The sequence below is a fragment of the Nerophis lumbriciformis genome, linkage group LG10 (genome assembly GCF_033978685.3).
Source record: "Nerophis lumbriciformis linkage group LG10, RoL_Nlum_v2.1, whole genome shotgun sequence".
Classification (NCBI taxonomy): domain Eukaryota; kingdom Metazoa; phylum Chordata; class Actinopteri; order Syngnathiformes; family Syngnathidae; genus Nerophis; species Nerophis lumbriciformis.
This window is the reverse complement of record NC_084557.2, coordinates 29,419,020-29,444,691: the sequence shown is the minus strand read 5'-3', so window position 1 is coordinate 29,444,691 and position 25,672 is coordinate 29,419,020. Positions and strand designations below refer to the sequence as shown.

The 25,672-nt window shown below is 39.8% G+C and overlaps 2 protein-coding genes across 5 annotated transcripts in view; both read right to left on the bottom strand.

Annotated features, from left to right (window-relative positions):
• The window catches only part of nrn1la (neuritin 1-like a), a 218,337-nt gene extending 215,576 nt beyond the window's left edge, over positions 1-2,761 (bottom strand). For both annotated transcript variants that reach the window (XM_061969875.2, XM_061969878.2), the window contains exons 1-2: positions 2,646-2,761; positions 241-529 (exon numbers count right to left, since the gene is read on the bottom strand). In XM_061969875.2, the coding sequence (XP_061825859.1) occupies positions 241-283 (43 nt within the window). In that variant the 5' untranslated portion in view covers positions 284-529; positions 2,646-2,761. The remainder of the gene's footprint in view (positions 1-240; positions 530-2,645) is intronic.
• Positions 2,762-14,122: 11,361 nt separating this feature from the next.
• The window catches only part of edc4 (enhancer of mRNA decapping 4), a 42,912-nt gene continuing 31,362 nt past the window's right edge, over positions 14,123-25,672 (bottom strand). For all 3 annotated transcript variants that reach the window (XM_061969879.2, XM_061969881.2, XM_061969880.2), the window contains exons 25-30: positions 25,431-25,546; positions 25,135-25,300; positions 23,835-24,021; positions 19,138-19,357; positions 18,804-18,967; positions 14,123-15,981 (exon numbers count right to left, since the gene is read on the bottom strand). In XM_061969879.2, the coding sequence (XP_061825863.1) occupies positions 15,798-15,981; positions 18,804-18,967; positions 19,138-19,357; positions 23,835-24,021; positions 25,135-25,300; positions 25,431-25,546 (1,037 nt within the window). In that variant the 3' untranslated portion in view covers positions 14,123-15,797. The remainder of the gene's footprint in view (positions 15,982-18,803; positions 18,968-19,137; positions 19,358-23,834; positions 24,022-25,134; positions 25,301-25,430; positions 25,547-25,672) is intronic.

Below are 25,672 nucleotides of genomic sequence, written 5' to 3'. Positions count from 1 at the left end.
TCACACTGGATTATTCAAACTTTAATTGAAGTTCAACTATACCTTAGGCAGGCGTATTGTGACAGTGGCAAGTTATGAGTCAGCTTTTGTTTGCAGCAAAACGCGCCATGTGCACTCATTGAAAACACAATCGTCACTGTGCTCGTAGTGACGCTTGGCTGCACGGGTCCCCCACAAACTGCACCGGGAGTGACTTACGACTCACACAAACAACTTCAAGGCGTCATTTGGAGTACTTACTCAGAATGAGAGCAACAGGCAAGAAGTAGCAGGCAGAGTTCATGATGACGCGTCCTCCGACCGGGCGGGAAATGTCCACTGCGGCGTCAGCTGGGAGACACTTGTCTCGTATCTCTCTTCAAAGTCTTTGTCCTGGGCTTGCTGCAGCGTGTAGTCCGGAGGAGAGAGTATGTGTGTGTGTGTGTGTGAGAGAGAGAGAGAGCGAGAGAGCGAGGATGGGGAGGGGAGGTCTGTGCGGTGGAAGAGAAGAAGTGGGAGGGGAGTGATGAAGCACGGTACCACATCTGGCCTGCACGGAACATGAGAGAAGATTTGGGCAAAGTTAGCCGACAGCGGGAAAGATTCTGTAACTTCAAGTAAGAAATATTTATCATCTGGATATTAAAGGCCTACTGAAACCCACTACTACCGACCACGCAGTCTGATAGTTTATATATCAATGATGAAATCTTAACATTGCAACACATGCCAATACGACCAGGTTAGTTTACTAAAGTGCAATTTTAAATTTTGCGCAAAATATCCTGCTGAAAACGTCTCGGTATGATGACGCCGGCACGTGACGTTACGGATTGACCCTGGATCTCAGGAAACAGAGTGGACCGACACCAGCAGATGACATGGCACCCCAAACAATCACTGATGGTGGAAACTTTACACTAGACTTCAGGCAACGTGGATCCTGTGCCTCTCCTGTCTTCCTCCAGACTCTGGGACCTCGATTTCCAAAGGAAATGCAAAATTTGCATGGTTGGGTGATGGTTTGGGGTGCCATGTCATCTGCTGGTGTCGGTCCACTCTGTTTCCTGAGATCCAGGGTCAACGCAGCCGTCTACCAGCAAGTTTTAGAGCACTTCATGCTTCCTGCTGCTGACCTGCTCTATGGAGATGGAGATTTCAAGTTCCAACAGGACTTGGCGCCTGCACACAGCGCAAAATCTACCCGTGCCTGGTTTACGGACCATGGTATTTCTGTTCTAAATTGGCCCGCCAACTCCCCTGACCTTAGCCCCATAGAAAATCTGTGGGGTATTGTGAAAAGGAAGATGCAGAATGCCAGACCCAAAAACGCAGAAGAGTTGAAGGCCACTATCAGAGCAACCTGGGCTCTCATAACACCTGAGCAGTGCCAGAAACTCATCGACTCCGTGCCACGCCGCAATAACGCAGTAATTGAGGCAAAAGGAGCTCCAACCAAGTATTGAGTATTGTACATGCTCATATTTTTCATTTTCATACTTTTCAGTTGGCCAACATTTCTAAAAATCCCTTTTTTGTATTAGCCTTAAGTAATATTCTAATTTTGTGACACACGGAATTTTGGATTTTCATTTGTTGCCACTTCAAATCATCAAAATTAAATGAAATAAACATTTGAATGCATCAGTCTGTGTGCAATGAATAAATATAATGTACAAGTTACACCTTTTGAATGCAATTACTGAAATAAATCAAGTTTTTCAAAATATTCTAATTTACTGGCTTTTACCTGTATGTGCTGTATGAACTTTGGGGAGGTGAACGGTACTTTGGGCTGTGGGATTGAGTGTGTTGTGCAGGTGTTTGAGTTGGGTTATATGGACGGGAGAGGGGAGGTGTTTGTTATGCGGGATTCATTTGTGGCATATTAAATATAAGCCTGGTTGTGTTGTGGCAAATAGAATATATATATGTCTTGTGTTTATTTACTGTTTTAGTCATTCCCAGCTGAATATCAGGTCCCACCCGCCTCTCACAGCATCTTCCTTATCTGAATCGCTCCCACTGCCCTCTAGTCCTTCACTCTCACTTTCCTCATCCACAAATCTTTCATCCTCGCTCAAATTAATGGGGAAATCGTCGCTTTCTCGGTCCGAATCGCTCTCGCTGCTGGTGGCCATGATTGTAAACAATGTGCAGATGTGAGGAGCTCCACAACCTGTGACGTCACACTACTCGTCTGCTACTTCCGGTACAGGCAAGGCTTTTTTATCAGCGACCAAAAGTTGCGAACTTTATCGTCGATGTTCTCTACTAAATCCTTTCAGCAAAAATATGACAATATCGCAAAATTATCAAGTATGACACATAGAATGGACCTGCTATTCCCGTTTAAATAAGAAAATCGCATTTCAGTAGGCCTTTAACTTAATTAGTGCAGACAGATGTTTCAGCACCTTAGAAAAAGCTAAAAAAAACTATATTTGATAAACATACAACAGGCCTCGGTGGTCCAAATTTTGAGAAAAGAATGTGTCTAAAGGCCGGTATATCAATTTTTAGGATCACTAATACTAAAACCTCACAATGCCTGAATGCTAAAAACGTGATGACAGACCGCCTTAAAAAACAGAATGGAATTTTTTTTTTAAAGTTTAACTGAATGAGACACCCAGAATGTACATGAAAATAAAGAGTGCTGTTACGTTGGGATGGCATGGCTGCGATGGTCGTGTTCCCTCCAACGCAGAAAGGCAAGCAGGAGCAGCGTGCAGGTAGGTTTGAGTTGGAATTACTTCAGGCAGGACAACAAATACAAAAAAAATCTAATTGTCACCAAGGGTGAACAGCGAGGAGTTCTAGAGTACGGAAAAACACGTAAGCGTGGTGGAAAACAAGAAGTAAGGTAAATGTCGCGAAAGGTGAACATTGACCCAGCGACGAGTGCTGGGTGACTGAAAACTGTAAAAGGGGAGTGATTAACCAAAACACCTGGTGGGGACATTGATTACTAAACAAGGGCAGGTGTGGGGAATTAGTGCCCATGGAAACAAACAGTAAACAAAAGGAGAGAGGGTGCAGCCAAGGAAACAGACTAACATAGGAAAAAAGCTACACTGCAAAAAGTCAGTGTTCAAAAACAATAAAAAAAATAATACAAAAATTAGGGGTATTTTATTTGGACTAAGCAAAATTATCTGCCAATAGAACAAGAAAATTCGGCTTGTCAAGACTTTCCAAAACATGTCAAATTAGCTAACCTCAATTGTAACTCCCTCCAAATAGCACAGACACAATGGCTTTCTTGAACTGATTTATTTGAAGGCTTCCTTTCCCTTCAAATTCACCTTGAAAACTCGTTGGCCTGCATGCTTCTTTTAGGAGGAAATTGTGATCTTCAGGCACTTTTTAGTCTTTGTGACAGTCAATCTCTTTCTTTCTGCCTTCACATTGCATCAAAAATGTTTACTCACACCCGGAAGTAGCTTCCTTACAGACGACAGACCAAACGATACACTTCAAAATAAAAGTATGCCCACAAACTTAACAAAAAGACATGAAATTACATTTTTAACCATAGTAACTTAAATATAGCCTTCTTACGAACTGTTATGCATTTTGATTTGAATTCCCTTTTATGAACTTAACTTATTATTCTGTTTTTAGAGAAATAAAACAAATTATAATAATTATTAGTAGCAACAGTTACATCAATGAACCTAAAAATATCTTAAAATAAGTATATTCTCACTAATAACAAGTGCACTTTTATTGGTAGGGAAAAAAAAGAGAACCTTTTTGCTCAATATGTTGAAAAATATTCTTAAATTAAGTAAATGCTAGTGCCATTATCTTGACATAATGATATGCGCTCGGCATCATGATTTTTTTTTTTCTATGCTTGAAGAAAGAAATTATTATTTAAAAAAAGTAGTTTTATACTTGTGAGTGTTGGTGACACAGCTTTGCAACAGTTGATATTCTAGTTTCAAGCATGTTTTACACAATATAGGTCATAACATCTCAGCAACAAGCTGTAATATCTTACTGAGATCATTTAGGACCAAAACCCTTAAAACAAGTAAAACACTTTAACATAAACTCTGCTTAGTGAGAAGAATTATCTTATCAGACAGAAAATAAGCAAATATCACCCTTATTTGAAATATTTAATCTTACTTAGATTTCAGTTTTTGCAGTGTACTAAACATAAATCACGCCATGACCCGGGAAACGGATCATGACAAATGTGGGATTTACAATATGAACGATAAAACACTGAATATTGACAACATATGAAAATCACACCCCCTTTCTCGTTCGACATATTTTACAATCAAACGAAACGCAACAAAAGTGCAACAAACACAGCGAAATATGAATGCCATGGGTAAAAAAACAAAAAACATCTACTATCTGATAAATCACTAAGCTTTAGACCTTTGTTGTAAAAATCTCCTTCCGTGTAGGTCCCTGACAGCCACATTTCAGGCTGACACTCTGTGGAAACGCTCCCCACCAACACTGCTTGGTGCCTCGTCTGAGCTGCTGTGACGTAGCTCATCATAGTAACTAATTAGATTACCATAGTAACTAATTAAATTACCATAGTAACTTGTATATCATGCAAAAGCGCAGATTCCAACCAATTGAAATACTTTGTACAGTTCAAGACTTACGGTAATTTGAAAACATCACTGCACAGCATAATGGCGGCTACAGTTTTGATTTAAAGATCTCAAAAAATGATTCGGGAATGTCCGGTGGGCCAGATTGAGAAGCTTAACGAGCCGCATGCAGCCCCGCAGGCCTTAATTTGCCCAGGTCTGACATAAATTGTAGAAAATGCATGATTTCATATTGCTGATGTCACCTTAAAATGCTGACAACATTGGCACTTACCGTATTTTTCGAACTATAAGTCGCAGTTTTTTTCATAGTTTGGCCAGGGGTGCGACTTATACTCAGGAGCGACTTGTGTGTGAAATTATTAACACATTACCGTAAAATATCAAATAATATTATTTAGCTCATTCACGTAAGAGACTAGACGTATAAGATTTCATGGGATTTAGCGATTAGGAGTGACAGATTGTTTGGTAAACGTATAGCATGTTCTATATGTTATAGTTATTTGAATGACTCTTACCATAATATGTTACGTTAACATACCAGGCACGTTCTCAGTTGGTTATTTATGCCTCAAATAACATACACTTATTCAGCCTGTTGTTCACTATTCTTTATTTATTTTAAATTGCCTTTCAAATGTCTATTCTTGGTGTTGGGTTTTATCAAATAGATTTCCTCAAAAAATGCGACTTATACTCCAGTGAGACTTATATATGTTTTTTTCCTTCTTTATTATGCATTTTCGACTGGTGTGACTTATACTCCGGAGCGACTTATACTCCGAAAAATACGGTATCTTATAGCAGTGGTTACCATGAATTGATTAACGTGGACCTCCGACTTAAACAAGTTGAAAAACGTATTGGGGTGTTACCATTTAGTGGTCAAATGTACGGAATATGTACTGTACTGTGCAATCTACTAATAAAAGTCTCAATCAATCAGTTCTTAACCTGGGTTCGATCGAATCCTAGGGGTTCGGTGAGTCGGCCTTAGGGGTTCGGTGGAGCCTGCACTGCGGAGGTCAAAACACATCTGACTCATCGTGTAAATAAAAACTTCTCCCAATCGGCGTATTATGGATACCCCCAAACAATGTTCCCTCTAATTTTCCATATGCGTGAGCAAACGCAAAAACTCCTTGAGTATTCAGTGGAGCACATGTTGGCGACGTCAGACGTGCACATGCACTGTGGCCACACCAGCAGCACACCTGTCCCAAATCTGACTAAATAAGTTAAAATGTTTTATTATTATAATCAAATGACAGCAGTCATTTCTATGAGATTATTTTCTAATATAAGTGTTTTGGCCCAATTACAATGACAATAACAAAAAATCTTGTTTTTCATGAGCTGTGTACTTGTATTGTATGTCTGGGTGGGGTTCCTGCTTTGGAAATAACTTGTACCCCTTTCAGATATCGCATTTAGTTTCCACTAAAACATTCACATGTTGCACAATGAGATGTAAACGTGTGAGTTTGTTGCGAGTTCATGCACGGTGTTGGTTTTGTTCTTTGAACAAGGTGATGTTCATGCACGGTTCATTTTGTGCACCAGTAAAAAAAACATAACTATGTCTTGAATTTGAAAAAAAAAAAACATTTTATTTTTCACTAAAGAAGGGTTCGGTGAATGCGGATATGAAACTGGTGGGGTTCGGTACCTCCAACAAGGTGAAGAACCACTGTCTTATAGTTATGCACCTAAAAATGACGTCTACAGGGAAAATTCCCCACAAAATAGACAAAGTAGTGATTTTAGGCTTGTTTTCTAACGAGTTTACGCATAATTTGAAACGCCTACTTTTAGCTCCAAAGTGTGGGCGGGCCTGCATCCGCCTGCTGATGGCACCTGCAGAAGACTGGAGGCAATTCCATGTTGCACAGTTTGTGTTTGCGTCCCACCTTCATCCTGAATGTCGTTATTTAAAAAATAAAAATAAAAAGAATGTTGTTATTTTTTGCACAGAACTTGAAGGATTTTTTTTTCTTTCTCACCCCCGTCTTCCCATTGTTTACCTGTATCTCAGCTTTTTTGTAAGGGGCGCCGGAAGTTGTTAATTTAAGTTAATTTCAAGGACCCCTAGTTTGACATGCATTAATCTACAGACCCCCATTTAATGGCATTTCTATTTATTGGCCCACATCTATAATATCAATGTTAATGTAACTGAGTGTACAAATAGAACCAAATGGATACTATTAACTATCATTCAGCTGAGATAATCCACGATGATTAAAGTTAAAGTTAAAGTTAAAGTACCAATGATTGTCACACACACACTAGGTGTGGCGAAATTATTCTCTGCATTTGACCCATCACCCTTGATCACCCCCTGGGAGGTGAGGGGAGCAGTGGGCAGCAGCGGTGGCTGCGCCCGGGAATCATTTTGGTGATTTAACCCCCAATTCCAACCCTTGATGCTGAGTGCCAAGCAGGGAGGTAATGGGTCCCATTTTTATAGTCTTTGGTATGACTCGGCCGGGGTTTGAACTCCCAACCTACCGATCTCAGGACGGACACTCTAACCACTAGGCCACTGAGTAGGCATGATTTTTTTAATTATTTTTTTACGAATGATGAGTCACGATTGGCTAAGGTTAGGACGCAACATTACGGACTGATCAATCCGAGGCTAGATAGGGCGCGTCATAAAAAACCAGGAAGAAAAACCATAACAGACACACGCACATGCTAAATGACAACGAAGGAGTCAGAGACATAGGGATGCTTCAAGCTGACCACTCAAAAACAAACAAAAAAAGAAACATACTTGTAAATTTCAGAGGCATTTTCTGTGCACGCTGTCCATTTTCCTTCTTTGTATCTTGTAGCTTTGATGTAAGCTTCGTCGTTACATGGATGTAAAAATAGTTAAGCAGTTAAGCTACATGTAGGGAGCTGGCGCCCAACACTGCCAAAATGTCTGCCAGATGCATTGTTGCAGGTTGTAGCAATACGTGTAAAGAAGGGGTCAGCCTGCATGTTTTTCCAAATGATTAGAATATGAGGAAAGCGTGGACCTCTCTAGTGAAATTGACCCGCGCAAAATGGGACCAAGCGAGAGAAGTGTAATTTGCAGCGATCATTTTAAGGATTCTGACTTGAAAGAAAAAGGGCTTTGGTCAAAACTTGGGTGTAGAATAAAAAAGGTAAAAACTCAAGCAAAATGCAATCCTGTAAATCAGTATCACCCTGGAGGGGGAGAAGACTGAGTCAGAACCTGCAGAAAAAGGGAGAGAAAAAGAGCAGAAAAAGAGTGTAAACTTATAGTATTCCATTTTGCGTCCTCTGCTCCTGATGTTTTCCTTAAGCTGCTTTACGGCCGGCGTCTGGTCAGGATTGCTCCTCCTCTGCTTCAAGCTCGAAACTGTACAGATAAGTCCGTCCGCATTTGGGGGCCGATTGGCCTTCTTCAGCTTCTTTGCCGGGAGAACCCGGATGCAAAATGTTAGACTCAGAACTTGAATCAGAGCCATCTTGCAAAGTAGACAGGTATGTCTAAAAATGTGTAAAAATTCAATACCACCTTTCTAGATTATTTCATATATATATTTTTGCTTATAACATTAACCATATCAGTTTTGAAGTAGTCATGGACCAGGGCGATTAAAACAATTAAGAGATCAAAATATTAGCTTTACATGCCTTTATTTACAGTTTAAGCGGAGAAATGGGCTTCACTTCTGTAGATGATGTCACACCAAGAGGGGCGGCATATCGAGTCTGGTAGGTGCGTGACAATCGGCCGCTGACCTACTTTTCTCTATTTCTGCGGCGGCTTTGTGACCGCCCAGTTTGAGGAGATTTGCGATGTGCGTCGTTTTCTCCGTGTAGGGTTTGTTTGTACCAATTGCCGAGCACATAGGTTGCTATGACGTACTGTAGTTGACGTTTTTCGAAAGTGCATCGACATCGAAACTCGGGTCTGTATAGGGTTGTACGATAGAGATGCGCGGATAGGCAATTATTTCATCCGCAACCGCATCACAAAAGTCGTCATCCATCCGCCATCCACCCGAACCAACATTTTATCAAAACCACACCCGCCCGCACCCACCCGTTGTTATATATCTAATATAGACGATGCAAGGCATTAGTGAGGTTATAAAGCTTTTACCTGTTAAAGAAAGGAGACTGATCCAATGCAGCAGAGACATTCAATGTGTGCCACGCATCTCTTGGCCACGCATTCGTGGCTAAGAGATATTAATGCGTGATAATATTATTTATCATTATTATAATATTATTGTCATTTCCATTAAGAAAGTGTTGACTATTGTTGCCAATGCCCTCAGATCAGGAGTGCGTTCCTCACACTTTGTGTGCGCAGTTGCAGCAAGCCGAACGAGGCTTTTAAGAAGTTAAAAAAATGTTTTAGAAAGACTAGGCCTATATTTTCGTTAGGTAAAAAAATTTTCTGAATTTATTTCAATGAATATTAACTTGTTAACGTTATAATGCTCAAATAGGGACGGGACGGGGTGCACATTGAAACAGTGAACAATTTTGCGACAAAAATGAACCTTTATTGATTGATCTGCAGCCATGACAAAATATCAGACAATCTCCATTGTCAACGACAGGCAGGAAAATAAAGATAAACACATAGCCTATGTTGTAGGCATAGGCATATAGGCTCATACGTTTTTAAGTTGAAATAAAAAAATAAATAAAAAATGTGCCTCATAAGCCTTAGGCTGTCAATCACGCGCACAAACTTAAATTATACAATAACATATGTATGTCATCTCTATTTAAACAAAAATAAATAAAATAAATAATAATAATACATTACCTGCAACTTATTGGCCAAGGCAAATAGCTGAAGGGGGGGGAAATCAAACCCATCAGACTGCACTTTATCATCAAACTTGAATTATAATGAAAATAGACGGTCGCGACAAACAAAGCAGGCTAAATATCCTTAAATTGTCGCCAATCGGAGATGCGCTTCACTTGAAAGCGAGGCCAAATAATTATTCACACATAGTAGTATATCTCGAATAGAAAAAAAACACAATAAACAACGCAATTGCCTTAATTCCTTTGCATTGTAGTGCGCCCAAACAACACGTAACCATCAAAATTATTCAGCTGACCGAACTCAATATAGGTTAGACATGGGCTTATTTGGTATAGCCTATAGGTAACGTAGACTAATTCGTTTAACATATCCAACCGTATGTCTACTTACTTTTTTTTTTGTTAGCATTATGCAGGAATAAAATGGCATCTACAGTGCCAGGATTCATGCGAGAGCGCCTGGCCTCTAAAATGCGCCCTGCTGCGCTGAAGGAGCGCTCACTTGCGCCACTTGTTGCTGGGACGCGGTGCCTGATGAAAAATTGACTGTTTCAAAGAGTGCTGCTCGTTTTTCGTATGTGGGTAACAACATTTAACTATGTATATATATTTCCGAATTGGTTCAACCGCAACCCGCCCGCATCTATTTAAAATCTATTTTTACCCGCCCGACCCGCGGATAATCCGCGGTTGTGTCCGCAAACCGCGCATCTCCATTGTACGGTATATCGGTACTAGTATAGTACCGCAATACTAATGAATCATATTCGGTACTATACCGCTTCTAAAAAGTACCAGTTCCCACCTCCCCCTTAACGAGCATGGCGGCACGTCGTCGTCAGGTCCTGTCATTGCTGGTTTACGAGCAGAGGAGCATGTTCGGCAGCGCACAATCACAGAGTACTTACAAGCAGACACAGTGTGTAGACAGAAAAGGGAGAATGGACGCATTTTGGCTTAAAAACTAACGATAAAGGTGACGTTAAAACTGAAACACCCTCAGGAAGAGGTGCTTTCGGACATGGCGAGCTAGCTAGCGGCTAAAGTCCATCCGCAGTCTGCAGTATTTTAGTTACTTCTAAATCACTAATCCTCGCCTCCATGGTGACAAATAAAGTACGTTTCTTACAAGTATCATCCCTGCAGGACGAGGAATAGCTAAACATGCTTCACTACACACCGTAGCTCACCTGCGTCAAAATGTAAACAAACGCCATTGGTGGATCTACACCTGACAGCCACCGTAATGATACCAAGTACAGGAGTGTACCTAGTCAATACTACTATGATTAAATCGATATTTTTAGCATCACAAAATATTTTTTAGGTTTTTTTACATTTATGTTATGTTTATAGACTCAGGAAATATGTCCCTGGACACATGAGGACTTTGAATATGACCAATGTATTATCCTGTAACTACTTGGTATCGGATCGATACCTAAATCTGTGGTATCATCCAAAACTAATGTAAAGTATCAAACAACAGAAGAATAAGTAATTATTACATTTCAACAGAAGTGTAGATAGAACATGTTAAAAGAGAAAGTAAGCAGATATTAACACTTGTCCTTAATAATGTTGACACAATAATAGAATGATAAATGACACAATATGTTACTGCATATGTCAGCAGCTAAATTAGGAGCCTTTGTTTGTTTACTTACTAATAAAAGACAAGTTGTCTTGTATGTTCACTATTTGTTTAAGGACAAACTTGCAATAAGAAACATATGTTTAATGTACCCTAAGATTTTTTGTTAAAATAAGCCAATAATGCAATTTTTTGTGGTTTCCTTTATTTAGAAAAGTATCAAAATACATGTTGGTACCGGTACCAAAATATTGGTATCGGGACAACATTAGGTCTGTGTGAAGATGGCGAAAAAATCAACACGCAAAACTTTACGTCACAAGATGCTAAAGAAATATACACGAACATAAGTTAATATCACTTTACTTATATATACTAGCGGCTGTCTTTAAAATCCTGAAATAGGAAGTCAGACAAATGTTATCATAGTTTTTGAATGTCCTTTAGAGGCGGCTGCCATGATGCTCGCTGCCCTCATCATTTGTGTAACTTTTTTTTTTCCAGAAAAAAACTCCACTATTGTCAGATAGTATTGTGACGACCTGTCGGGGTTGATGTAGTATTCCTGAGTGGGTGATATTCAGAGTTCGTACCAGGAAGCATTCTTTGTTGCGGAATTGATTGATTGATTGAAACTTGTATTAGTAGATTGTACAGTACAGTACATATTCCGTACAATTGACCACTAAATGGTAAAATCCGAATACGTTTTTCAACTTGTTTAAGTCGGGGTCCACGTAAATCAATTCATGGTAAATGGGAAATGAGGCAAGAGGATATACGTGCACGTGGGAGGAACAACATAAGTTGAGCTGTATTAGTATAGGTTGCTCAATAAAAGTTAAAAAAAAAGTGTCAGACTGTGTTTGCACTTCTTCTGGACACTACAGTATGATAGTATAATGCGCACTTATTCGCTCTAATTGGCATTGTATGATTTTTTAATGTAAAAAGATTGTTTTTAGATTTGGTTTTTCAAAAAGGTATAATCCTCTGTTGTAAAAAAAAAAAAAAACAGGAAATATGGACGTTAAGAGCTTTTTTTCTGGTAATTGTAACGTGGCTCCACAACTTTATTAAATAATTATAGAAACTAAACAACCACATTGTTTTCCATTCAGTGGTTTTCTTTAGGTTACTTAACTAATACATGTACTTTGTTATTCATGCATTTATTACAAATAATACGGGAGCTATGTTATTTTGAAGTTCGCTTTCCAAAATGCAGGTGACATATTTCTCTATTGTATTAAAATACTGGATAAAAAAAGCAATACATTTTTTTACTTAAAAAAATGCATATCTGTCTTCATTTTTGGCCTATCACAATGGTTCAAATACCATTGGAAAGTGTTTACCCCGGTCTTTGCAATGGTGTCATTTTTAATAAATAATTTTTTCATTTTAAATTTTTTGTCACGTACCAAAGTCTGGCAATGGAAAGGGAGAGTTTGAACTTCTAGTACAGTGAGGTATCTAATGATAACTGATATTATGGAAAATTACTGCAAGATTCAATTCCAATACATATTAAGAAAACGGGCAGCACGGTGGAATAAGGGTTAGTGCGTCTGCCTCACAATACAAAGGTCCTGAGTAGTAGTGAGTTCAATCCCGGCCTCGGGATCTTTCTGTGTGGAGTTTGCATGTTCTCCCCTCCGGGTACTCCGGCTTCCTCCCACCTCCAAAGACATGCACCTGGGGATAGGTTGATTGGCAACACTAAATTGGCCCTAGTGTGTGAATGTGAGTGTGAATGTTGTCTATCTGTGTTGGCCCTGTGATGAGGTGGCAACTTGTCCAGGGTGTACCACGCCTTCTGCCCGATTGTAGCTGAGATAGACTCCAGCGCCCCCCGCTACCTCAAAGGGAATAAGCGGTAGGAAATGGATGGATGGATGGATGGATGGATGAAGAAAACGTGAGTGAAATTCGCCTCTCGTCCAACTGAGCAGGCCTCGTCGCTATATGCTCAGAGACTAACGTATGACAGCTCTCGTCTGACAGGGTGGTGCGACATATAAAGTATTTATCTTTACAATTTAGACACATGCCCCATTGAGAATGAAAAATGTCAAAATGAGAGTCTTTTGGGTGGAATCACCCACATAACAAATGACAGCCAACTACGGTTTCAGGTGCGCCCTTGACCATTGCAAAATACAAACAACGTGATTGGCAGAGTCCTCAGGCCATTATATCTTACCGGTTTGCACCACAAACAAGTGAAACCATTACCTAAATACTTTGGATGACATACTATCCCCTCAGACTAGAACTGTCTAGTCTTTCAGCATGAACTGACAAAGGTTGTGGGGATGAGAGGAGGAATGTCTAATAGCCTATGCAACCACCTGCATGATAGTCACAGGCATAGAGAACAGGAATACATTACAGCAGGGTTGTCCAAAGTGTGGCATGGGGTTCATTTGAGGCCCAAAGATCGTGTTTTAAATTGGCTGGCGACATATTCTACAGAACAAGTCTGGATAACCCCACAGTACAGCAGAGTCCTTGCAAGTAAGTCAACTGTAGAAGCATTTAAGTCCCATCTTAAAACTCATTTGTATACACTAGTCTTTAAATAGACCCCCTTTTTAGACCAGTTGAACTGCCGTTTCTTTTCTCCTCTGCCCCCCTCTCCCTTGTGGAGGGGGGGCGGTCACCAACATCTGCGGTCCTCTCCAAGGTTTCTCTCAGTCATTCACATTGACATCCCACTGGGTTGTGAGTATTTCCTTGCCCTAATGTGGGCTCTGAACCCAGGATGTCATTGTGGCTTGTGCAGCCCTTTGAGACACTTGTGTTTTAGGGCTATATAAGTAAACATTGATTGATTGAACTGGTGACTATTAACATACAAGGGTGACATGAGCATAATGATAAAACAAAAAACACTATGATCTTCCATGATTCAATTACACTGTTTTTACACCCATGATGACTTTGAAGATTCCTTTTTCCTCAATGGAGTAATGTGTGGTTAAAATTAGCAAAGATTGTTTTCCCCCACACGTTAATTTTTTTCTTAATTCACTTTTTGGATTGCTTGACAAACTATGCTTGTATGTAAAATGTTGATTTCAAAGAAGGATGCTGCCAACAATTAAAAATATGCTGCAGCAGCTTAACACACGTCACAGCATTTCAATTCAGCAAGATTTTTTTTATTCCAAAATGTTTATTGGGTAAAATAAATTGTAAAAGATAGTCTTCCAAACAGCAAACTAAACAGTCGAAAGGGTACACTTTAGCTTCACTTGTGCTCCATTCCCGGGTGAAGCAAACAATCATCTTTAGAAGCGTACAGGTCGATATAGTCCAAATAGTACTTACGGCCAAATAAGTGGCATATGGGTTTTAAGATGTTTCAAAGCTAAATAAACGGGCTCTTCCCTGCTGTGCTGCTCGAGTCGCACTTTAGACCCCACAACAAACTTCCTATTAATGACATAAATGCTCGCAAAGGTCAACTAGACTTAAGTGGCAATGCCTCATGATTAGTCCTTAAAGGCCTAAACAGGATTACACGTCCATGGAAAAAATGCTAAAACGCAGTAAGGCACTTGGCTAGACAACTCTAACTTAACACATTCCAAATATAAATGTCCAAATCAATTTTATGGTCAGCAGACGTGAGCATGCAGCAGAGAAACCGTGTCGTTTGTTAAGGAGCTACACATAAACATGAGCAAAGAGTGCATGTTGGGCCTGAAGGCAGACTCCATGAACAGCAGATTTAAGCGCTGCACTGTCAAGTGTTGCCTCCTATCGCTCATGGCAAGTAACTGCACATCCAATTTGCAAACTGAAATTTCCTGATAAAATATTAGTTTTATTACTTTACCACTGGTTTCATACTGTTCAAGCAAGTGTACATGTTTTAACAAAAAATAAATGTATTAAAAATGGAACAACGTAGATAAGAAAACAGGACTGAATGAAGGTCTTTTATCGCTGGTATCGATGGACGGCAGCAGCAATCAAGCTGTGAGAATTGTTTTGTGACTGCTCTACAACATTTGGAAGCCTTAATTGAGAAAGGACAAAAATAAAAAGTGTGATATGCTTTCAAATCTTTTTTAAACATACTATTATGCATTCAGTACTATTCTTAATACCAAAACAGGATCAAACTACAACCTTATAGGAAGCCGACTGACTGAACTGATCCTCTTCAGGGAAACGCCATAAAGTAAAGCAAGCTCCTCTGGGCTTTGATGTAACGTACAATTGTTTGACAAGATTAACAAACACGACTTTTGTGCCGGACAAACAGAACAACATGGTTTGATGTCAACCACGGAGATGAACATGTCTTTAAGTCTTACGCAGACCTGCACAAAGGCCTTCAAAGCACTCTTAGCATAGACCAAACTAGCAACCTGGGAGGTTATCTGGGGAAAACTGTAAACTGAAAAATCTGCTTAGTGGATACTCAGCCCATTATAAATACACAAGATAGAAAAAAGAATGAATAGTCCCAAATAAAATAGGAGGAAAATGAAGGCGGGCATCTGAGGTCCCCAGGAGGACACAGTCTATACTAATCACCCACACAGATTAAAGTACCTCCATGTGCTTCAGCTCCTGTAGTTCTTATGCTTACTTGCAGCTCCAGATCCCAGGTGCAGCAGTAACACCAACGGTCATGTCAGCAAAAAAAAAAAAAATCATACAAAAAAATGGACAGAAGTTGTTCTGGAATTTTACAAATAATCATGCTCTCCCTCCGCTCACATTTGTGGAAACGCAAGAAACGGGAGTCAACATCAGTTTGTCTTAGAAAAATCTTTCTTCTGTGTCTTCTTTGCAACAGACTAGTTGTTGACGAGTCCTTGCAGCATCATCATCAGGCGCCGCGCCCTCCTGAAGAGAGGGCTGTGAGGGTCCTGCTGCAGGAAAGCGAAGAGCTTCGGTCTGAGCTGGGTCAGCATGGACGACACGTGATCTCTTGTCCGAGGGTCAGCCTTGTCCAGATTCATCAACGCGTCCTCTAGGTAACTGCAAATGAGAACAAGTGACTGAATAAATTAAGTACATCAGCTGTAATAAAAGGTCATTCCGAAAGGGACAAGCGGTAGAAAATAGATAAATGGATGGTTGTCGCCAACGGTTTTGATTCTGTATTTCATAGAGCTTCAATGTCAAGTGCTTTCAATGTTTTTCTAGCTACCTGCTCACTCATATTCATGAGTTTTTTCTCCCCACTCATAAAGGGTTGGAGTTGGTCTGCTCATGTCACCCTGCATTTCGCTTAGCAATTCATCGTTACAGTCACACATCTGCTGGTGCGAGTGGTCATCCGCTTTACTGTCTAATCACTTTGAGTGACCATTCATCTGCATGTCCACAGCCTTTGATGCCAAATGGCATCCAGCCAGGGCTACACAGGTGGCAGCACATGGCAGTTTGTGTCAAAACACTATATTATTTTTTTATTTTTAATACACTTTAAAAATACCACTGATTAGAAGTTTACCCACACACTAGGGCCAATTTAGTGTTGCCAATCAACTTATCCCCAGGTGCATGTCTTTGGAAGTGGGAGGAAGCCGGAGTACCCGGAGGGAACCCACGCAGTCACGGGGAGAACATGCAAACTCCACACAGAAAGATCCCGAGCCCGGGATTGAACCCAAGACTACTCAGGACCTTCGTATTGTGAGGCAGATGTGAATGTTGTCTGTCTATCTGTGTTGGCCCTGCGATGAGGTGGCGACTTGTCCAGGGTGTACCCCGCCTTCCGCCCGATTGTAGCTGAGATAGGCTCCAGCGCCCCCCGCGACCCCAAAGGGAATAAGCGGTAGAAAATGGATGGATGGATAGAAGTTTACCAAAAAGGACAATATTCTTGTGAAGTTTCAAAATGCATTCGAAATGACATCGGGATCAGGTAAAGTATCCCTACTATGGAAATGTGTCAGGGGATTTTTAGTGATTACTGAGTTGGGAAGACTATATGACCTGAGCAGCTTCTCCACTTCAGGACGATAAAGCTACAGAATGAGCCACACCCTCATCCTCTATAGAGCCATAGCACAGCTGCAAACCAGAGGTGTCTGGCTTGTACGCCAAGCTGTAAAGAGACTTAGCTTTGCTTGGGGAATTATTCTACTCTGCAAGAATGGCAGATGGGGAGAATGGATGCAAACATTCAAAAGAAACGGCGACATAAAGAGAGTTAAGCAGATGCCCCCCGAAGAGCCATTAACCTTTCAAGAGGAAAAAGTAGTCAGACCTGTGTGCAAAACAAGAAACAGAAGAAAAAAAAGATGGCGCAAGTGCAACACTAATTTACCTGATAGCATGAACCAAAGGGTAAAGATTTTGCTATTCACAGGATTATCCCTATTCCCCTCAATTCCATGGAGGGGAGCAACAGAAACAGCAGTGTTCAGCAGTTTAGCATAATTTAGTTCCCGGGTGTGGGCCATGTACAATATTGGACAGATGTGTCACTATCAGTGCAGTTGTTACCATTCTTGTCGATACTGTGAACCCCTGTACACATTTTAAACTCCCTTATGATTTACATTTATCTGTCTGTGTTGGCCCTGCGATGAGGGAGCGACTTGTCCAAGGTGTACACCGCCTTCATCCCGATTGTAGCTGAGATAGGCTCCAGCACCCCCCGCGATCCCGAAAGGGATAAGCGGTAGAAAATGGATGGATGGACATTAAGATGATAAGCAGTGAATAAATAGTACACTGAAGCACTGCCATACCCCATCTAATCCAGCAGAGGGCAAAAGGGCTTGTTGAAACACTTGAAAGGTCAGCTGCACAATACAGTGCATCCAAAGCATATTCAAAACACTTCACTTTGTCCACATGTTATGTTACAGGTTTATTCCAAAATGGAATAAATTTGTTTTTGTTCTACCCACGATACCCTATAAAGACAATGTCAAACTTTTTTTTTCAGAATTCTTTGAATTAATTGAAAATTAAAAACTAAGAAATCACTTGTACATAATTTTCACAGCCTTTGTCATGAAGCTCAAAAGTGAAATCAGGTGCATCATGTTTCAACTGATCATCCTTATCCTTCAGATGTCCCTCCAACTTAACTGTAATCTAGTGTGCCACCCCAAGTTTCATTAGCTCTTGACGCTGTCCTTCAGTTGCTACCCTATATTCCGTCACCCACCATAGCTGGTGTACGCACATTTCTACAGGTTGTGTATTCTTTAGCGACACAAGTAATGTTGGGTAACAATTCACATAAAAAAAGTTCAAACTTTTACTCTCAAGACTGATTGATGTGCACATCAAAGACATATGAACGATTACCCCCCTGTGAGAATGTTTTTCAGCAGGAACCCTGAGACTAGTCAAGATAGAGGGAAATATGAATGCAGCACAATACAGAGACATCCTGGATGAAAACCTGCTCCAGAGTGCAGTTGAACTCAAGACGGGAGCGATCCTAAACACACAGCCAAGATATCAAAAGGAATGGCTTCAGGATAACTCTGTAAGTGTCTTTGAGTGGTCCAGCCAGAGCCCAGACTTAAATCTGATTGAACATATTTGGAAAGATCTGAAAAAAGCTTCGCACCGACGCTGCCTATACAACCTGATGGAGCTTGAGAGGTATAGGTGTGCCAAACTTGTGGCATCGTATTTAAAAAGACTTGGGGCTATAATTTCTGCCAAAGGTGCATCAACAAAGTATTGGGCAAAGGCTGTGAATACTTATGTACATATGATGTCTTAGTTTTACTACCGGTACTTTAATACTTTCCGGATGCACTGTAGTTATTTGAAATGTCTACAAACAAATTAGTTTCTTAAACCATTTTTAAAGATCTTTGCCTTACCTGATTTTGAGCTCAGAGCGAGTGGTAAGATTAGAGGAGAGTTGTTGAATGAGTGACAGCAGCACAGGCTGGCTGAGAGGGCAGGGGTGTTGTCCAAACACCTGCTCAGAGTCGATGGTCTCACACACATACAACACCAAGTTCAGATCTGTTGCTGACAGAGCCTGGACAGAGAGGAGTAGGACTGTTTTACACGGTGAAAATCGAGACAGAGATATAACATTCTTCCATCGCACCCTGGGCTCGATCTTTCTGCAGTACTAATTTGGACCACGTGTATGTAGAAGTTAAAAGAGGGAAATTATTAACTTTGGTAATAAGCATTGTGTGTTACCTGCTGGAAAGCCTGATTGAGCTGTCCCTGCTGAAGGAGCTGCAGGATGTTAGCTTGCTGTGTCTGGTAGTCTAGATGCGCTGTAGGGACAGGGGTGCCAGCTGCTGACCTCATTGCCTGCATAATGCTGGAGGTGACCACTGCCTGCTGCTCCTTCATCGCTAGGCTCACCTCCCCTTTGACAATACGCTGTACATGACCAATAATTGACTCCTGCAAACTGAAGTAGAAAAGAATGGTAACTGCAAGCATAAGGTTAGACTGTTTTTGAGGAGGGGAAAAATACTATTAGTGTAATACAGTCAAACCTGTGTAGTGACCACTGAAGGGAAACATCAAAAGTGGCCACTATTTGCTGGCCATTTTTAATTCACGGCTATCTTGATTTTTGTATATGTGTTTTATCTAGTGTGTGTGATTGGATAATAGAAAGAGCAATGACGCATTGTTTTTCTTTGCTTTTTGTAAAAAAGCATGATGACCAAATAATAATAATAATAATAATAATAAACAAATAACCAGAAAAAAGCAGATCTTTGTCAGGCGTGGTCTTCCAACAGTAGAAAAATCCTTCTCAAGAATCATGTAACCACTGGTTCCATTTCTGACATTTCCTACAAATCCACCCATAACTTGAGGTATGTTGCTAATGTAATGGAAAAGGCTTTAGGACCCTGTCAGTCAGAGTTCAGGGATTATTAACAAACAAAGATATAAACAAACCCAAGCGATTACAGCGTAGGTAATAAATCAAATGCAGATGTTTTGGCGTCTGAATATTTATGACGCCCCACTGACATGATCAGCACTGCGCGCAACAATTACACATTTATCAACCCGGAAGTACATAGTGGCACAGTTTTGCCGGGGGGACCATATCTACGGGGGCGAACAGAGCAGAAAGGTAAGATTGATGAGACAACTGAGACTCAAACTAGCAACGTCATGCATCATTGCAGCAAATACTGATATTGGTGGCCAGTTAAACTCTTCTGGGATGCAAAAGAAGTGGCTGCTATAGACAAGGTTTAAAACATTTTTCTCTGCTGAAAAAAGTTTTGTGGTCCCCATAAACAATTGGCAGTCAACACAGGTGTGACTGTAGTTAAATATGGCTGCACAACATTATTCTGGATTCACACCAACATGCTACTAAATTACGTTATTTTTTTTTTGTTTTTTTCCCACTTAATCTGCATCACAAACGCTATTTTACTGAGAAACTCACACTGCACTGTTAGCATGATGACCGACACTTCCTTCTCAAATTCCATGTTTCCCAGCAATCCTTGCAGATCAGGGCAAATTGTCACCGCTGCCCTGGTTCTAACTGCTGACGCCCAAAACCACCCGTAAGTAGATTTTTGTGTTGACTTGTCTGTATTTATTGCATGAATGTGCTGTCGAGTGACTGAATGTGCCATGTTCTTGACTTGGATTATTTTAAGTCCTTTTATTCATTTATATTAAGAAAGTCCATATCAACTGCCCTTCTGTGTGCAACAGCCCCAAAGACGATTGACTGTTTCTTGAATGCAGGACAATTAGGGGCAGGGCCGGTTCTAGGCAGACATATAGGTACTGTATGAGGAGGCATTCACAAATATGAAGGGGGAGTCATCTGTACACACTGCTCCATCATGCTTTAGCACTTTTTTCGGTGCTCACTCAGTAGTAATCTAACAAACAGGAAACAATATGTGAAGCTGGGCGAACACACATCTACAACGCTAAATATATCCTGTGGTGTACCTCAGGGATCAATACTAGGACCTAAAGTATGCAATCTCTATATAAATGACATTTGTAAAGTTACAAAATATTTAAAGTTAGTATTATTTGCGGATGATACAACAGCGTTTTGTTCAGGAGAGAACACACAGAAGATAATACAAGTAACAGAAGAAATTAACAAATTAAAAAGATGGTTTGACTAAAACAGACTAGTGAATCTTAGTAAAACTAAAATAATGCTATTTGGTAACAGTAGAAGAGAAAGACAAACACAAAAACAAATAGACGGAATAGAAATTGAAAGAGTAAATGTAACCAAATTCCTAGATGTAATGATTGATGATAAATTGAACTGGAAATCTCATGTAAAAAATATACAACATAAAGTAGCAAGAAACACGTCAATAATGAATAAAGCAAAACGTGTTCTAGACCAAAAATCACTTCATGTTCTCTACTGCTCGCTAGTGTTACCATATCTGAGTTAATGTGTAGAAATATGGGTAAATAACTACAAAAGTACACTTCATTCATTAACGGTGTTACAAAAAAGATCAGTTAGAATAATACAGAATGTTGGATATAGAGAACATACAAACCCTTTATTTATTGAATCAAATATACTGAAATTCCATGACATAGTGAATTTGCAAACAGCTAAAATTATACACAAAGCAAACTATAACCTGCTACCCAAGAATATACAACAATTCTTCTCAAAATAAGAGGAGAAATATAATCTTAGAGAGAAATGTAATTTAAAACATTTTTATGCATGTACAACACTCAAGACCTTCAGTATATCTATCTGTATGTGGAATTAAATTGTGGAATGGATTAAGCAAAGCAATCAAACAATGTACTAATATGATCCACTTTAAGAAACTCTTCAAACTTAAGTGTTTACAAAGTACAAAGAAGAAGAACCATGATAAACATTCTGAATTTATTTAATCCATCCATTCATTAATTCTCAAAATAATCTTACTCATCTCATCATATGAAATATGACTTACTTCACCAATTATTATTTATTTATTTATTTTTATTGTAATTACTTAGAGTATATTGTGAATAAATTGAGAACAGGAAGTAGCAACTATTATGTAAAAGAAAAGGGGTAGGATTAAATAAGCTTTGCTTCTTCCTACTCCTTTTCGAACATGTTGAAAAGAAAATTGTGATGTATCATGTTGTATGCTTGCATGTTCCAAATAAACTCAAACTCAAAAAACTCAACATTGTGTCCAACCTCAACCTGAAGAAGTGGATTGCACTTCGTCAGGCCTCTACTTTCAGACCTGTACAACTTGGGCGTACCACCTGAAGACTAAGCTCCTGCTGGTATAGCTCTTAAGGTCACTGAGGCACGCAAACTCCTGACCACAATTAGGTTGCAATCCGTCAAGGGGAAAATAAAAGGTAAAATAGTATCTTTTATCCACATTTTATCAACTATGACAACATTTATCTTAACTGGATGGCCTAATTCCTAAACTGAATTTAACCTTAAGTATGACTTTACACACAATAGTCAATATTTACAAAACTGAAAGGAATAATAGCCTCATGAATAATACAAAAATATTCTTCCATGTTAGCTACGTCATGCCTCAAAGTTTCTGCACTGTTCACTCATTTACACATAGAAAAGTAAAAACCAAATTTTTGTATGCTACGTATCTGGCGGACGGAGTTAGAATGCATGCCTACATTTAACATAATTTGTAGATGTCACGATTGATGGCTCGCATGCTAATGGAACCATATAGCGTCAAAAATAAAACATGTCTTCTTCACTTTCTGGTGTACAAATTTTACGATGTAGAACATTTTAAATCCACACATTTTTGTCTTAGCGCTGCCAGTGAGAACTTCAACTTCCTAATCTTACAAGGAAAAGCATCTGATTGGCTCTCCTTTGAAGCAAACCACCGTGGACGGCGTGGCTCGGTTGGTAGAACGGCTTTGCCAGCAACTTTAGGGTTCCAGGTTCGATTCAAGCTTCTGACATTTTAGTCACTGCTGTTGTGTCCTTGGGCAAAATATGCTACCTTTACTTCCAGTGCTACCCACACTGGTTTAAATGTAGCTTAAATGTAGCTAATGGGTTTCACTATGTAAAGCGCTTTTAGTCTCTGGAGAAAAAGTGCAATCTAAATATAATTCACTTCACTTCACCCTCTCTCATATGTACGCTAATAAAGAGCTGTGATTGGGTATATTCCCAACTTGTCCCACCCATCGCCAGGACAAAATTAAATATGATTGGATTTTATTTTTATTCATTGACAATGGTTTATTGAGAGGGCTGAAGGGAGGGGGGGGTGTCTGTGTGTGCGCGGAATTGCGGCACCTAACACAGCCAAGGGACAGAGAGGAGGAAAGATTAAACTAAGGTAACGTGTCCCTTTTTCAGCAGATTTCTCAGCTACTGTCGATAATTTTGTCAATTTGCAATATATTTATTTTGTGAGCATATTAAAATGTACTTTCTCAACTTCAAAAATTTTAAAATGGGGGGACAAGTCGATTTGTTTGAGGGCGCTGCCCTTTTTGCCCCTATGTAGAGTTGGCATCGATGAGGGGTCTAATAATAATTTAAAAAAGGGATTTATTTGAAACATAAGCACAAGACAATGAACATAGTGCATGTAGGTGCACAAAAAAAATACATATTTCCAAGGAATTGCAATCAGAATTTGTAGCAACCCCCTATAATGCATATTTACAATCATCATTTATGAGAAAACAATAAATATAAATAGCCAGAGCTGTAAGTTTGTGTTACTACTCTGTGTCATGACATTTAACTATGTCATGTAAAGTGAGTAATTTACAAGACTGTTCATGTTAGGCGGTCACACAAGAGGATAAACAGCACTTTCCAGATTACACTGCTTGAGCTTCTCAAGCACAAGAGGCTAATCCAATGACTGATGATGGCTGACTTGGATACTTACTTTCCCACCATTATTTGGATTTGATGTTGGATTTCAGCCCGAATGTTAGCTGCGACGTTATTTGCCAGGTGGTCGGTGGAGCCTTGGAAGCTTTCCATCATCTGCTGTAGTTGGTCAATCACAGGGTCTCGCATTTCCTGCTCCCTCTGCTTCTTGCTCTTTGCATGGGCCTCAAGCTGCTGTATGTCTACAAAATAAAAAAAATTACAGTTTTGATCTCATCCTCACACCAGCAAACATAAGACACAACTCCTAATTGAATACTCCATTAACAAAAACGTGAAAGACTTACATGATTCTTGTTTGACAGACGTTACATTCTCAAGTATACATCTTTTTGTGAATTAATTGTGATTTATGTATATTTTATATAGCGCTTTTTTCTCTAGTGACTCAAAGCGCTTTCCATAGTGAAACCCAATATCTAAGTTACATTTAAACCAGTGTGGGTGGCACTGGGAGCAGGTGGGTAAAGTGTCCTGCCCAAGGACACAACGGCAGTGACTAGGATGGCAGAAGCGGGGATCGAACCTGGAATCCTCAAGTTGCTGGCACGGCCACTCTACCAACCGAGCTATGCCGCCACATCTGAACAAATGATTTTCCAATTGTAAAAAACTGCACAAACTAATGTGGTCCCCAATGTCAGGGAGTCAATGAGTCCACACAGAGAACAATATTACACACTAGCACAAGGGATCAGATTGGTTCTCATCACTAGCAAGGTGTTCTTGAGCAACACATAAGCCCCCTAAAATTCTAGTGGTGCTTATTCATGGGTTTTCAACACCATCACATTACAATCAATATAAATAATATAAAAATAGTTTAATCTTAAGGGAGAAATAGGAGGTGGCACTTTATTAAACGTTAAAAGTAGTGGTAACAATAAAAAAACAAACATAAAATCTGCACTTACAAAGATTATCTATTAAAATTGTCTAAACTTTCAGTCACCAAAAAGCTTCTCTTACTGCACACAATGGCAACTTAGGTGAATTTAAAAAAAATTATAGAATTCAAAGGTGTGGAAAAAGCACAGACAGAAATACTGCAGCACATTCGCAAATTCTCTAAAGCAATCACTGCAAAATTGTAATGACTATTTTGACATATGTACGAGACAAAAACTCCCCTGTTTTTGATGTCAAACAGGAAGCATCTGTCATGAAGCAGAACACACACCATTTGATGAACTAGTTAAGGATTATTCATTCCCAAAAACGAAGTGTCTTAACATCTACAGTTGCACAAAATCAACATGCGAGTAAACATTTTAAGACATTGATAATTGACTTACATTCATGTGTTCCTTGCTTGAAACTGTCATTAATTTGCTGAAACATGGACTGGCATCCTCTCTCAAAAACCGGCAGCACAATGCTCTGGAAGGCATCTTTGTAAGCTGCCTGGATAGGACCTTGCATCGCCTCTGCAGCTGCTCTGCCAATTGCATCAGTTGTATTCTGGGAAAAAGAGAACCCGCTAACATGAGAGCAAGATCATGTTTTAAAGAGCTAAATGAAGTACCCAAATGGCATTACAGAGCTTACACTATGCCGACCAGAACATTTCATATACAGACGGGCAACCTACCTTGGATTTGACAACCTTGCTTACATTGTCCTTCAAGGTGAGTTCTACAGAAGTCAGTTTAGCGGAAATAGAGTTGTTCAACTGAGCGGTAACTGGCTCCAGACTCTTTGAAATGGCTATAAAAAGAAGCAACTTTATTAGGAAACATTAGCCTTTAATACCAAAATCACACAATCATGCAGGTCATCAAAGCTAAAGGATTATTCGTCCCCAATGTATCTCTACTAGGTTCCTCTCAAATA